Here is a 14,658-nt window from a genome sequence, read left to right on the forward strand (position 1 = left end):
CACATGTAAGACTAACTTACAACTCGGGGTTTTAAAATCAACACATTTGCAACATTGGTGTTAGAATTAAGCAACTCAATTGATAGATAGATGTAAACCAGTGACTAAATAATTGCATGAAGTGCTGGTTTTGTTATATAATTCATTAGTTCCAATAATAGAGGAGAAAATAAGAGGGGTATATGCACACCTGGCATTCATGAAAGTGAACCCCTAGTCTAAAAACCACAAGTTACACATTCACCTTTTATAATAAGGAATTTCTTTTGCCACGAAACGAGTGCTAAGCGAAGCCCAAGAATCTAAACCTCGGGCTACTCAATGATGAACAGCATTAAAATTCTTCCCCAAGTACCACTGTCCTCATAAATAGATAGATACATACATTTATTTGCCAACTCTAACGCTCCTTTGACTGTGCACATCAGAAATTGATATACGGCGAAATGTGACTCCTGTCCATAGTGAATATAGGCAATTATCAGAATCGTGCTTCTGAGACACTTTCAAATATGAAGATACCACATCAAGACTTGGACATAAGTGAAAGTGTGTGCCAATGACTGCCTTAGTTTGGGCACAAACAGGGAATTCATACACTTACTTACGCCTCCCGAGTAAAGAAGCTATTTTACATCACTGACCCGTAAACAAAACTGATGTACACAGCTATACTTTTGAAATGGCTAACCTTGTTATGTTCCTAACTGTTCTTCACATTAAGCGCCTCTATAGGTATGTCTGAATTATGCCATGTAGTAACACATGCACATTATCGAAGCCTAGGCTGAATACCCATCACCAGTGACATTACCACATGACTAGCTGCAAAACTACGACAGTTAACCACTTTCATTTTTTCCTTCTTTTTTTTCCCTTTTTTTTCTGGATCTAAATGACCACTGTGTTAGACAAAGCCACATAAAGTTGGTACTAAGCACAATTTTGCTAAGTCCAGGAGTGCAGAGGACTTGCATGCGTTGAAGTCCATACAAAACAGTGGCAAAAGAAGCACTGTGCCATTTGGATCTTGTATGTACATGTATTTTGGTTTTTTCCTGAGAATTCAAGCCAAAGTCTTGCCAGCGTTGATACGTTCGATTTCTGAGAACAGGTCGAGTCTAGCATGGAGATAACTTTCTGACACAGGCGAGTTTTAGACTCGCCTATCTGACACTAGGTAAATGCTTTCCATCAACATATCCTTACTTGTCTTCTAATAAATATCACCGAGACATTTCCCCTAATCACAAAGAAGATGTACTCTACCAATCCTTTCCTATGTTGACAGCTAAAACAGTAACTCACCCATATGCTACGTGCAACATTCAAACTATTGCTGTCCAAACTTTGTGCGTGTGTATGCCTTCAGATATTTCTACCACCACAAGCTGTCATCACTTACTGCCAATCAATCACTGTACCTTATCAACATAACATCACCAAGAAAACCTCTTATCTCCTCGTATTTCGTGCAATGTTTACGTAACATCCATCTGCAATGTGCACACAGACAGCACACACAAGCCTAATCAAAAACACAGAATGGAAAAAAAAAAATATCACAAAAACTAAGAAAACTCATCACTTCCGTGAAGTATCTCTTTCACAAATATGTTGTGTCAGAAGAAAAAAAAAAAAATCCATAATTGCACGTAACTCTGCTTCATTTCATTGCTACACCAAGCAAACAAAACAATATTTTCAAGAACAATAAGCAAACACTACATTAGCGCGAATTCACAACCATTCTCAATGTCTGTCATCACATGACTGGTGTTGATACATTGAAGATGAGAAAATAATGATGGCGATTTGAAATTGGAAAATAGACCACTCTATATATTCCATTGGAAATATTACGTACACACAAGTTGCAACATATAAATTGCTTTGGTCTCCTGCCTGCCACAACATGCTTCTCATAACATTTTCTGCAAAGCACATGCAAAGAAGAAAAAAATGTGAAAAAATGACCACACCGTATGTCATTTTCGAGCACATCTGCATTCAACGATAGGGTTACCAAGGCAACTATTTTTCAGGAGTCTACACAGTGCCGCTGTTACAGTGAAATAAAGATATTGGCACAAGGATTGCATACAGCCCAATTAAAAAGAAAGAAAAATTGGCAATTTGCAAAGACCCTCTAATCCTAGCTGAACAACAAATTAAAACAACCATACGCAGAATACAAGGGATTGAAACTTTAGTAAGTCGGGGCATCTGAAGCACTGAATCTATTAGTATCGAACTGGAACTCCCATCTTTTACTTCAATCACACTTGCTATAATAATCTCTCTCTTTGTCTACATTTAAATGTCCCCCAAGCAAAACTAGATGATACACAGTGAGGGCATTTTTATTTACAATGTACTGTTATGGAAAATATACTTCATATGTACCCTTCTGCTACCACCTGTACATTGCAAGTTGAAATCTCTTGATTTACATTCAATACAGTACACAGCACGTAGCTACACACACTTACGACTCATTTCAGAATCTAGCTGCCTTTGCCTACCCTGGTACATCAACAGATAAATAAGCTTAATTCTCACCTTTTTCAAAGTTCCAATGGTGAACTAGCATCACAATCAAACAAATGATTAAAGAATCATCCCATCCGTTTATTTGCGCGATTTCATAATTCAGTTTTTCGGGGTGAGACACTTTTTGTTCCAAGATTCCTTATGAGATGTCACAAGACATTTTAATGACATTATGATTTAGCATTACAGCAGCATGTTCCCCATACCCAAGTCAAAGTGCCTCCAGGTCTGACGGTGTAGCAGTGAAAAGCTCTCTGAAATTGCACTTAACTTTCATCAAGTTGCCTAAAGCTTGATAAAAATATATGAATATGCATACGATTTCTTGTGGAAATATCAAAATATGATAATGCATTGGTAGTTGCAATAAATTTACAGAATTTGAATCATAATGTGTGTCCTAAAATGAAGCAAATATCTATGTAAGTGAAGATTCCATATCAATTCACATATGCAGCAGTTTTTTACCCTACTGGTGTACGAGAAGCTTCTGAGTTACAGCTTCCATTCCTAGACATCTTCAAGGACCTTCAAGGACCTACAAGTGTATCATTAAAATATGTCACTATATGAATTAATACATGTATGTATACATTCTGTAATTACACACCAAAAGATTCACAAGTACGGTGTGTTTAAAAACTGTCTGTGGATATTTCTTTTCCACAGACAAATGACAGTTATTCAGGCCCATGGGGGAAAAAAAAAAAAAAAACAATGAAAAACAACTCATTTTTACATGAACAGAAATTGTCATTCCGCAGTTTTCAAGTGGGTGGATAAGTAAGTAGGCACAGGCAAATTATACCGGTAGAAAAATCAATACAGCTTGCTGGTGCAGTCATATAAAGCAATCATCTGATTTTGGCCCCATGTCATATCACTCTATCACTGCCAGGTCTCTCTGATTTAACTTTTCTACTGTATAAGCTGTTATTTTTGCAAATGTCCCGAATTACTGTAGGATCGCTAATTCAACAACCTTGAAAATGTTGCCATGCGCTAGGGCAACAGTGCACTTACAATAAATATCTATAGGCGAATATAACAGCTTATACAGTATTCTATGAGTCTTATGTCTCCAGCAGAATACATACCTACATAATGACTGCAAAGCACTGAACATTGACAGATGTCTTTAGACACACAGAGAAGAGAGATTCTAGTTCTCCACAGCCCATCTGAGTTTTTTGAGCATTCCCTTGGTCTTTTAAAGTTCTCTATCACAACAGGGAACACTCTGATATGCACACACAAACACACAAATCCATCTGAACTATTTGCACTGCAATGTTACGTCATGTGGAAAACTTGTACATACACATAAGTGCAAACCATTCCCGCAGAAAAATTAATTCCATCACACTGCTGCATTCACATCTTGGAGGAAAAACAACTGGCGCGTCAAAGTCTTTGGCATAGAATGTCTCGCTTCAAGAAGTTTTATAAATATCCCTCGCTCTCTGTCAATCTCAGCCCATCCTTTACCCTGATAACACTTATCAATGCTTTACTACCAACAAATAAATCTCTATGATATCTAAGTTATGGCACCTGGAGGCAAACTGTGGGGACAAGCCTTTGGAATCAGACCCTCTTCATGTATGGTCAAGATGTCATCCGATAACCCCGACGACCCTTTTCTTTCTGCTCTTGGTTCATCATCTCCTGGACCATCAAGCGCTTCTGAAATCACTCCATCCAGCCCTGGCTTGGTCATTTCTAAGTGGGCACACACTTTTGGCATGGAACAAAGATTTGCCCCATTACTACTGCAATGTCCTTCTTTCTCGAGCAATATACTGTATTGTACCTCACACTAGTTTCAAGTTGGAGAATTGACCTGCCCCCTTACTTCTCAACAACGATTTATATATTATTGGTATGAGGTATATAGGATGAGAATGGAAACAAGACAGGATGGACACTGAAGTTTCACAGACTTAAGCTGCCTCTTGTTTTATTTATCCAAAATACAGGAAATGCTTGTTTGTCTTCAAAGCACAGATGGGTAGAACGGTAAATGTAAAACAAGATTTTTTTTTTTCTTCAGAAAGTACAATAGCCAGAGTGTGAGGATGAATGCCAGGCATGTAAAAAGGCTCTTGTGACCATTGTTACTCAATCAGATACCGAGAGAGATCAGACATCATTATCACCATTCAGCATCCATTTCCCCTACTCATTTTGGGTTGGACAATCCATTTCGTCCATGACCTGTCTCCAACCTGCCAAGTCTGTGATATCTCCCCACCCTTGTGGAACCAGATATTTTAATGCCCTCACCCCTGTGGTCTTGAATCAGACACAGAGAGGTACATGTATATATCCTTCATGCTGTTCAGAAGAGGATTACAGTAGTGGAGCTAAGAAGCTCGAGATTTGTGATTTGCTCAGAGCCAAACTCATTACCAAGTAGCATAAAGCTGCACTACTCTACTTTCATAAAAAGTGTTTTGCTAGAAAGGGGCAAATCAATGTATGAAATTTAACTGGCACTATTATGACCAGGGAGAAATCAGGGTCAGGGAAACATGGGCCACTCTGATAGTATGCTTGGTCGATTGATGCAGAGTGCCGGACTGAAGTAAAATTTGCTCAATATTACAATAAATTTTCAATGTTTTCCTGAAATAACTCGTGATTTCTTTTTGATCAAGACATATGACACTGTTTGCTGCTAAGGCTCTGTATAATACCACATGCACTCTGCGTGAAAGTGTTGACCTTCTAACCAGCTTGACTGTGTGTGCGGTGATGGTTGAGGTGGGATCAAATCACAGGCATGCATGCAGTGATGAGGGCTGGTTGCTGAACCGGAGGGGGTAGTGGCCAAATGTGGGACGACGATGAATGGCTGCTGTGCAGGTGCCCTTCTATCACGTGGTACCCGTGGTGGCCGTCTGGGACTGAGAGACGGCGATGAAGGGGACGGTGGACCCCTGCAGCACACTGGGGTCCAGCAGGATCGGGATGGTGCCCCCAAGCTCCTTGCCCGTGCCAGGTGGCACGAGGTGGGGCAGGGGCGGCTGCAGGATGATGTTGGACTGCTGCACGGGCATGGCCGGAATGGGGGCGGGGTCTGCAGTGGGCGGAGAGGGGCTCTGGGACGACGGCGCATCAGAGACAGCCTGCTGGGGTGAGGGTGATGGAGATGGGGTGGTGGAGCGGGATGCTGGCTTCGTCTCATGAGTGGTGGGCGACTGGACTGAAGCCTTTTCAGCATCTAAGAGATACAGGTAAAGAATAAGATCATTCTTACACAAGAAGAAGATGAAATGGGAAACGTGATATACAGACCCACACCAAAGTCCCAAAAGAAGCTTTGAGTATTGTAAAACATAACACACACATACACAATGAGCTCTACTTAGAATGCTAAGACATGAAATATAAGTACTCGACAAGGAAACTATTCCGAGTAGGTTATTTAATGCTTCATGCTTTACTATTGCATTCTGACAGAGCCAACAGTATGGCACAAACCTCTATCACCTCCTACCAGTAGCCACATGACCATTAGCTTTGTCTGGTGTATTATGGAAAGATTGAAGGATTGCCTTGTGAAGTTAACCAAGATGGACTTCTTCCTGCTCATGGCAAATTGTTGGCAGTGCACCATACACTCAACAGACTAAAAGGCAACTGAGATAAGAGCAGGAAGGGGCTTACAGGTGGTGTCCACCTGGCAATTTGATGAGCATTGGGACCTTACACTGACCTGGAGAGGGGGATTTCGAGGGACCATTCTGCACCGGACTGACCGCCCCATCACGAGGGATGACGTCCGGTTTTGGCACATCTGCTTCTGACTTGGGCTTGGCAACAGGGACTGTGGGTTGGAAAATATTGAAGGAAAAATATTGGTAAACAACCAATCAAAGATAAATCTAAAAGCAGACAAATTTCACATCAAAACACTCTTTTGTGTCATTGAGGATGTGTTAAAGTCAATAACTACACTTCATATCACATGCATAAGTTTGAGAATAACAGATCATAGCCATCAATCAAGTGACCTATTCTGAGACGCAGATGGACATAATTAGAGTGAGTTACCTACAAACTGTGCACCTTGTTATGACAAACGCGGTCACGATGACATTTTGTTACAACAAAGTATAAATTCAGGTCCCAAAGTTACAATCTATATATATTAACATACTATACTCTATCTCCTGGGCAATAACAAAATTTCAATATAACGCAAGAAAACTGCCAGTCCAGCTGACTTCAGTATAACAGGAGTCACTCATATCAAAGTGAAAACAAGAGGTTTTCTAGATTCTTCTGATTTCGATCCTCACTGAAAGAGCATTCTAGAAAGATGGAGCTCCAGAAATAAAAAGCTTTTTTCTCCATGAGTTGGAACAATTCTGTGGACTGACTAGTTCTAGAAGAGCTCACCAGCTTCTGGAGGAGTGAAGACCTGGTTGCGGAGGCCTGGTAGGAAGCAGTCGATGCGCTCCCATGTGTGCATCCACAGCTGGGACTGGGCGCTGGACTCCAGACCTGGCTGGGGATACTGAAACACCCCTGCAGTGTCCATTACCAGCAGCATGTTCTTCAGGGACTCCGGGATTGCCTCATACTAGATGGGTGGGAAGCAGAATTTGACAGGAATGTCCGTCTTTGAGAACAACTCAACTTGCGTTACACACACTTTCCTTTAGATTATACAAGGAGAACATCTATTTCAATACTATCATTGTGACTGTTGGGGGCCCATTCTCATTTTGATCTCAGCATGAAGGCACTATATCACATCATGAACAGCAGACATTTATTCGCAAAAAAGGAAGATAACTGATTGATAAAAAATAGGTGTCTTCAAAGTCATTCAGGAATAACTGGATCAATAATGAAAGGAATAATCTACTAATACACTGAATGAAAACAACGTCACTTTGTGCTCAAATAGTCATATTCTCAGCTGCACCACTTTTCAGGAACAAACATGTCTAACATGATAAGATCCTACAAAATAATGTGAGACATAAAACTTCCTCTGTACATTTCATACTTTCACACACACAACAAAAGTACAGTGATAATTACCAAGAGGTCACTCTTGTCGGAATGCATGTACTTGTCCATAAAGTCCAGTATGGTCAGCCACAGGGCAGTGAAGGTGGCAAGAGAGAGGAGAGGTGTCAAATGTTGCAGAAAGACCTGAAGGATGAAGGGCATAAAATGTTTCCATTAGAGGTAGTTATTATGAACAGATGCCTATGGGGTCACCTTTATCTGTACTTAGTGTGACCAATGGGTTGCTCAAAGAGAATCATAGGAGAGCATCTCAACCTGTGCAAGATCACATTGAAACAGAACACTGGGCCAACAATCCATTTCATCTATCACTTTTTCATTATGTTATCTGCCTCATTTCAGGCAACATCCTATCCCCAGCTTACCTTATATCATGCTCCACTAAGTGTACACTTCACATGGTATTTCACTTTTCACACACATACGAGAATCACACTTAATCTCATGGATAATGATCAAAGGGAAGTCTGGTGCTGTGCGAAACACAATCATTTCAATAAAACCTCATCAGGTCTTGTCTTTTGTCACCATCTTCAGTTATCATTATGACTTATTACCATCATTACCTTGTTGCTTTCAATAAGACTGGTCTCCATAATTCCACCTTCCCCAACAATTCAATGGTAAAGAGGACCACAATCACCCTACCTCCAGAATTCTATGACAAACATGACTACCACCATCCTACCACCACTATTTCAATGATAAATATGATGAACATCATCCTACCACCTTGCTTGATATCACCAAAGGTCTAATGATAATCATGTCCATCGCCATACTACAACACCGCCCCTCCCTCATCCCCTCACCTTACAGAGGAGGGTGGCCGCCCGCATCCTCGTCTCCTCCATGCCGACTGGATCATGGTTGTCTTCCAGGAGGAGGGAGAGGAGGGGGAAGAGGACCTTGTTGAAGCACGACTCCCACTCCACGGCCGACAGCGTCTGCAGGTCGTGCACCAGCAGAGCCCTCTGCAGGTAGGTCAGCGCCTGCATGCGGACCTGTCGCCGCGTGTCGCAGCACAACCTGGCAATGCCTGTGAACATTAGAACATCACTTCCCAAATTACTTATCTTCGTTAACTGATTCTATTCCACACTTATTTATGAACATAAATATGAATAGAAAATATCAGTTTTAAAATCTGGCGAGAGCAATGGTGAGATAAATCAACTATTGCAGAATCAACATATAAAGAGGGGTGGAAAGGTGTTTTAAAAGAAATGATCACTAAAAAATCACCAAAATAATAAACATACTGAACATGTTGCCAAGAAGACTCAGGAAATCATATTTTCTAGACATAACCACAGTTTTGAACTACAACATTCAAATCACATACTGACATACCATACATGCTAGTTATGTAAACAGCAGTAAAACTGAAGGTCAGTAGCACTTTTGGTGTTCTTCCAGCTTGACTTGTATGAGGACGAAAAATTAAATGACACTTCCTAACTGTTACTGAATCCCGTAACTGATTATGTACTAATCCATAATTGTAATATATGAAGTATGAAAGGAAAAAGTGCATTGCCAATTTCTACACACCTTGTAGTAATGGACACCAGCATTTGACCCACAGGGCACTGGCCCCGGCATCTATAGTGACCTGTTGACCCTCCCGCTGTTCCTCCTCGGCCCACGAACTGAAGATGGACGCTGCTCTGGTGTGAAGGGTGTGCATGAGGTCCAGGAGCTGCATGTCACACGATAATACAGACACAATACATGAATCCTCACTGAACAACCATCCATCACCTCATTGACACTGTGTACAGGGAGGTTGGTAGTGGCAGTGACAAACTTACGGCCTGTTTTCATGGGGCATGTGAATGATTTTTTGAAGGATGCAAATGTGGAAAAAACAGCAAAGTCCAACATTCGGAAAAGTTTTTCTCCAAATGTGCCATAGCAATGGAGATGTAAACCGTTTGCAAGAATTTCACATCTTTTTTTTTAATTCCCACCAAACTAAACATAACAGCTGAGAACAATTGACAACACTTCCGAACCCCTGTGCTGGTTGAGTGATCTTTGCAGCCTAAGATATGACATGCTGTTCAAATGCCCTGTGAAAGCAGGCCTATAATCACTGACTCGAGTATGTGTAAGTGAATTCCTGAATTCTCACATATGCACGACAGCGCTAGTGCTCTCCTGCCATGTAGACGATATAGCCTGTATCAACTTGACAAGGGAAATCTAGCCTCTACAAGAGTTAGAATTGTATCAGGGGTGGATCCAGAAAATCCGTAAAGGGGAGGCACCTTTACAAAATCAAAGGGGGCACAAGTGCCCCCCCTTTTTTTTTTCCTCTTTATTTCTTTTGCTTTAAAGGGACTGTACAGTACTGGTTGAGGTGGGGATTCATGCTCTGAACATTCCTAAGTGAGATAATGAGAAACCTCTTGTAAGATATGAAAGAGCATGTAATTTTAAGAAGGATTCAACGTTTATTTGATGAAAATTGGTTTTTAAATGGCTGAGATATCTAAAAAAGTGATAATAACAAAAGGCGACAGGCCACGCCTTTTATTACGATCTCTTTGTTTCACCTTGTTTTTGGATCCGCCACTGTGTATAGTACTCCTCCCAATTCCAAATAAGGGCTAAACGTGGCAGGGTTCCACGGTATGATTGATACAGAATATCATCTGGGTGTCCACAAATTTTAACAATCATTACCATGACAACTCAAAAATTAATGTCCCACAACATTGGTTTGGGTTTTGTTTTTTGTTTGTTTGTTTTCTGGGAGGGGACTTCCCTCCAATGAAGCTCAATGAATATAGTTGGAGTTAGAGCTAGACTGCGTCAGCATACAACTTTGTGAATGACCAACAACTGACCTGTATGGACAGAGCCTGGTATCCACCTGGTGGTCCATCATCATCACCATCATCACCATCCATCGACATCTGGGACATCTTCTCCGGCACTGACCGCGTCTTGGGAACATCACGACCTTTGCCCTTAGTACTGCCTTTGGAAGGTTTGGTTGGCTTACGCTCTCTGTGCCTTCTGTGTTCATGCCTAATTTTGCCTGAATAAAGATATAATATAACACAATATTGATGATGATGATGATAATAATGGTGAATGCACCATACCCTTTCTGAAGTGGAGAGTCAGAAGAAAATTTCCTTTGAAGAAACTCTCATACTCCTCTCTGTTACATGCACATGATGCAAAATTTCTCTTTGCATTCACCTCGTTTGACTCACAAGGGCCATTTGCAAAAACTTTCAGTAACACAAATTTTCAAAGTTACTACTATTTTAACTGGGCTATTTGAGACCAAGTTTTTACTGGGGGGGGGGGTCAATTTGACCCCACCCCCCTTCAGATCTCGGCCGCCGATCGCGCGATCGCTGCAAAATTTTGCCTGAAGATAGAGCCGGATGTCAACTACAAGATTACATGGTCATACAATAGAAAAATATTGGCTTTCTATTCTTTATAAATTAATTATGCAAATTTATGCATGAAATCATATTTTCACCTATAACTCCATTAAAAAGACTGAAGGATTGCTAAATTTTTGTGTCAGAATTCCTCACGACACATCGAACAACTTTGTTGTAAAAAAATAGCACAATCAAAATCAATTTCTTTTTTTTATTGTTTTGTTAATTTCTTATGTATTTCAATGTTTTTTCGACCTTTAGTTTTCTATTGTTTTTTTTGCCAAAATTTGTTGCAGGCACTTTTTTAAGCTTATCTACATTAGAACTGATTAATTTCAATGGTTAAAAGTTGAAATAATCTAATTTATATCAATTAAACCAAAAAACACCATTTGCATTGGATTTGCACACGATATCATGAATTTGAGCGGTTTTCGGGTTGACATGCATATGCAAAACATTGCGTAACTTCAGAACGGTGTACCCGGACGTCGCAAATTTGGTCTCAAAATATGCGGGAGGCTTCAATGAAAAAAGTCATGAAACGACACACCAAAATCTTTGCGCGTTGCGGAATCGCGGCGTGAAATGTCGAGGGGGGGGGTCAATTTGACCCCCCAGTTAAAATAGGGTTAAACACTCAATTCCTCACAAGTGTAAAGAAAATGGGAATGAAACTCTGGCTTATATGATTTGTTGACTTAGTTTTCTTTTTTTAACAAAGTAGGCACAGATCTTATCTGTCTGATCCTTTACATTCTCCAACATATGGAAGAACAAGTAAAGAGAACAACTCTTTCCATTTTACACTTTCTCCCATTTGTCAATTCATTGACTACAAATACAAAGAAATAAGTCATCACAAATAACGGAACAAATATTGAGAATATACTGTTAAAAACCAGAAATTTTGTGTGTATGAAACTTTCACGAATTTTGCAAGGGACCAAGATTCGCGAAAGTAAAATGTACACAAAAATTCTTGTCTGCACAATGCCTGGAATGCCGGTGGCAATTTGCGAAAGTTTCATGTCACAAATGTTTCTGGTTTAACAGTAATCTTTGTAATTTAGCTATGATTTTAATCTCTGTTACCTCCATTCACAGTTGCCTCCACAAACATCCTGATAGCATGGACACATGACTCGAAGTTTGCCGGAGTGACATGGGCGGCATCGCGAACCAAGAACGCCAGGGACTCGCAACACTTGGTGAGGGACTTGGTGTCATGGTGACAGATGTCCATCTCCACGGCGATCTGGAACTGGTTGAATGGCTGCTTGCTGGAACCATCTTTTGACTTCTTCACCTACACAGACAGAAATATTGGGCGTTTTCATCACAATCTGATATTTTTTTCTACTTTTTTTCTCTCATGGATCTCACTGCCACAGACCAAAAGGAGACAATGAAGCATTTTATACGCTGAAAGATGCAGCTAGAAAGAGATTAAAGACATTTTTGGACAAAGTGGACAAAACAGCATCCAGCGTTAAACAGGATATCATCTTGTAGATTACTACAAGATGAGCGGTGAGAGTGTGGGCTTACTTGCATTATGCCTGTAAAGTGAATCTCATACATATGGCACTGAAGCCCAATATATTTGCTGCAACAAAATGATGACATATTGACATGTCATCTTATTGGTTTGGCATTGCTCATTAAGCATTCCACAGGATTCAAGGAATGAAGAAATACTGCACATGCCTCTAAAAGACAAAGTGAAATCTACTGTTTTTTTTTGTTTGTTTGTTTGATTTTTTTTTTCAGCACATCAGCTTTTGTCACAACTTGTTTCTGTGAAGTCATTGGTACAACCTACCAGTAGCAAACTTACCATGAGCCAACCCCCACTGCCTTCTGATTCACTGCCGCTTCGCTTCCGGTAAAGTTCACTGTCTGATGTATAGCCTGGATCAGAGGGGAGCGTATCTTGGCTTGCTAACGACAACTCGCTGTCAGACTGAGCATCTGTCGCAAGAGAACATTGGCGGGAATTGAAAAGATTGGTACACTAAGCTTTTAAACCTTCAGAACAGTGTGGTCAAAATATAGACATAAATTATCTTCATTTTCAGTCACTGTAGGGCAATTGTTTGAGCAAAATACTCGGTATTATCTCATTAACACTGATTCAGAGTCCTGAAATCACATTTGTTGAAACTTAGAGCAGAAAACAACTTCTTTTTAATCAATATGCTGTATTCTTTATTGTAAGCAATGTTTCATGATTCAAATTTTACTTCTGTAATCAAACACACAGATCATTTACATCCCTATATCATCTCCAACAAAGTGTTTCCTACTTGGAGAACCTCTTGTTTTTCTTACTCCATACATCACCTGCTACATGATTGATTAGTAGAAACATGGATTAGTGTTACACCAAAATAACATTACCCTAGCTACAGTTGTACTTTACACATGTGACTGTGAACTTTATCACTGTTTCATGAAATGCATAAAACTTTAATATTAACTTATTCATATATCTCTTCGGATTGCGATAAAGCTATTTTACTGACAGTACACCAGAATACATATTGCCGTTTCCCCAAAGTGACGTCATCACAAACAGTTGTTGAGTCAAAAATTTTAATCTCTCCTCTTTTAACCAGTCTCTCACCAGGGTCGACTAGGGAGCTCTCTGCTTCGGCCGCACTGCTGCTGTCCTGGGCAGCAGCCGTCTGCATGATGGCTGGGGGGACTGCCCCGGCCCCGACGCACTCGAGGAGCGTGAAGAGGGTGTACCAGTCCTGTGAGGAGTGGATGTTGGCCGCGTTGGTGCGCAGCATCTCGTACAGCCCGAAGGCGATCTGCCGACAGTTGCTGAAGATGACCGCTGGCTTCATTAGAAGCAGCATCCTGAGGGAAGTGAGTACCTGGACACGGATGAGGATGGAAAGTTCTCAAGTGAGCACATTCATCAATATTGTATGACTAATAACACTACAAAAAATAGCAAAAAACATGAAAAGGGAGATTATTTATTTGTTTTCATTTTTTTAATCCATCTTAGGAGATGACTGGATAGCCAATATTCAGCTACGTTTAGCTGGTCTTCTATGGGGTCAAGTTGGATGCGCGGCGGGCCAACTTCACCGGGATATACACCCTACCCTCTGTGATGAATGAATGAAGCAGGATCTTCCACATGTGTGGGTTGTGACTCTCTCACACATGGGACCTCCATTTTATGTCCTATCTGAGGGACAGAGTGTTTTGCCTATGATTACCCTCAATATTGCTCAGCCAGATATGGGGAATTGAGCCTGAGTCATATGGACTTGGAGGCAGACACACTTTGTACTGATCCAAATCACTGCCGATTTGCAAAAGCTGCTCTCACCTGAGCTGAAAATTCTTCTCGGCGAAGAAGACGTATTGCAAGTCGTAGCAGTCCCACGATGGCGCGTTCTACCAGATAGCTGGTGTCTGAGACTGTCGCAACGAGAGAGTAGAAGTGATCACGCACCGATGTCCAGAATGCACTGACCCGGTCTCTGCACACATGAAAGATGCAATTGCAAACATTACTTTCAGATTGTAGACTCAGCTAATGATATATGTGACATTTCCTATTTAATGCCACAACAAAACCTACTGTTCCAATAAAAAAGAAATACAAATCACACACGGT

The 14,658-nt window shown here is 40.7% G+C and overlaps 1 protein-coding gene across 1 annotated transcript in view; it reads right to left on the bottom strand.

The window, feature by feature from the left end:
• Nucleotides 1–4,399: 4,399 nt before the first annotated feature.
• LOC140229233 (Golgi-specific brefeldin A-resistance guanine nucleotide exchange factor 1-like) overlaps nucleotides 4,400–14,658 on the bottom strand; it is a 46,021-nt gene continuing 35,762 nt past the window's right edge. The window contains exons 27-37 of the mRNA XM_072309509.1: nucleotides 14,368–14,521; nucleotides 13,645–13,900; nucleotides 12,856–12,989; nucleotides 12,111–12,324; nucleotides 10,458–10,651; nucleotides 9,157–9,304; nucleotides 8,415–8,641; nucleotides 7,612–7,725; nucleotides 6,961–7,144; nucleotides 6,239–6,385; nucleotides 4,400–5,728 (exon numbers count right to left, since the gene is read on the bottom strand). Coding sequence (XP_072165610.1) covers nucleotides 5,433–5,728; nucleotides 6,239–6,385; nucleotides 6,961–7,144; nucleotides 7,612–7,725; nucleotides 8,415–8,641; nucleotides 9,157–9,304; nucleotides 10,458–10,651; nucleotides 12,111–12,324; nucleotides 12,856–12,989; nucleotides 13,645–13,900; nucleotides 14,368–14,521 — 2,068 coding nt within the window. The 3' untranslated portion in view covers nucleotides 4,400–5,432. The remainder of the gene's footprint in view (nucleotides 5,729–6,238; nucleotides 6,386–6,960; nucleotides 7,145–7,611; nucleotides 7,726–8,414; nucleotides 8,642–9,156; nucleotides 9,305–10,457; nucleotides 10,652–12,110; nucleotides 12,325–12,855; nucleotides 12,990–13,644; nucleotides 13,901–14,367; nucleotides 14,522–14,658) is intronic.

The sequence above is a fragment of the Diadema setosum genome, chromosome 5 (genome assembly GCF_964275005.1).
Source record: "Diadema setosum chromosome 5, eeDiaSeto1, whole genome shotgun sequence".
In the NCBI taxonomy this organism is placed as follows: Eukaryota; Metazoa; Echinodermata; class Echinoidea; order Diadematoida; family Diadematidae; genus Diadema; species Diadema setosum.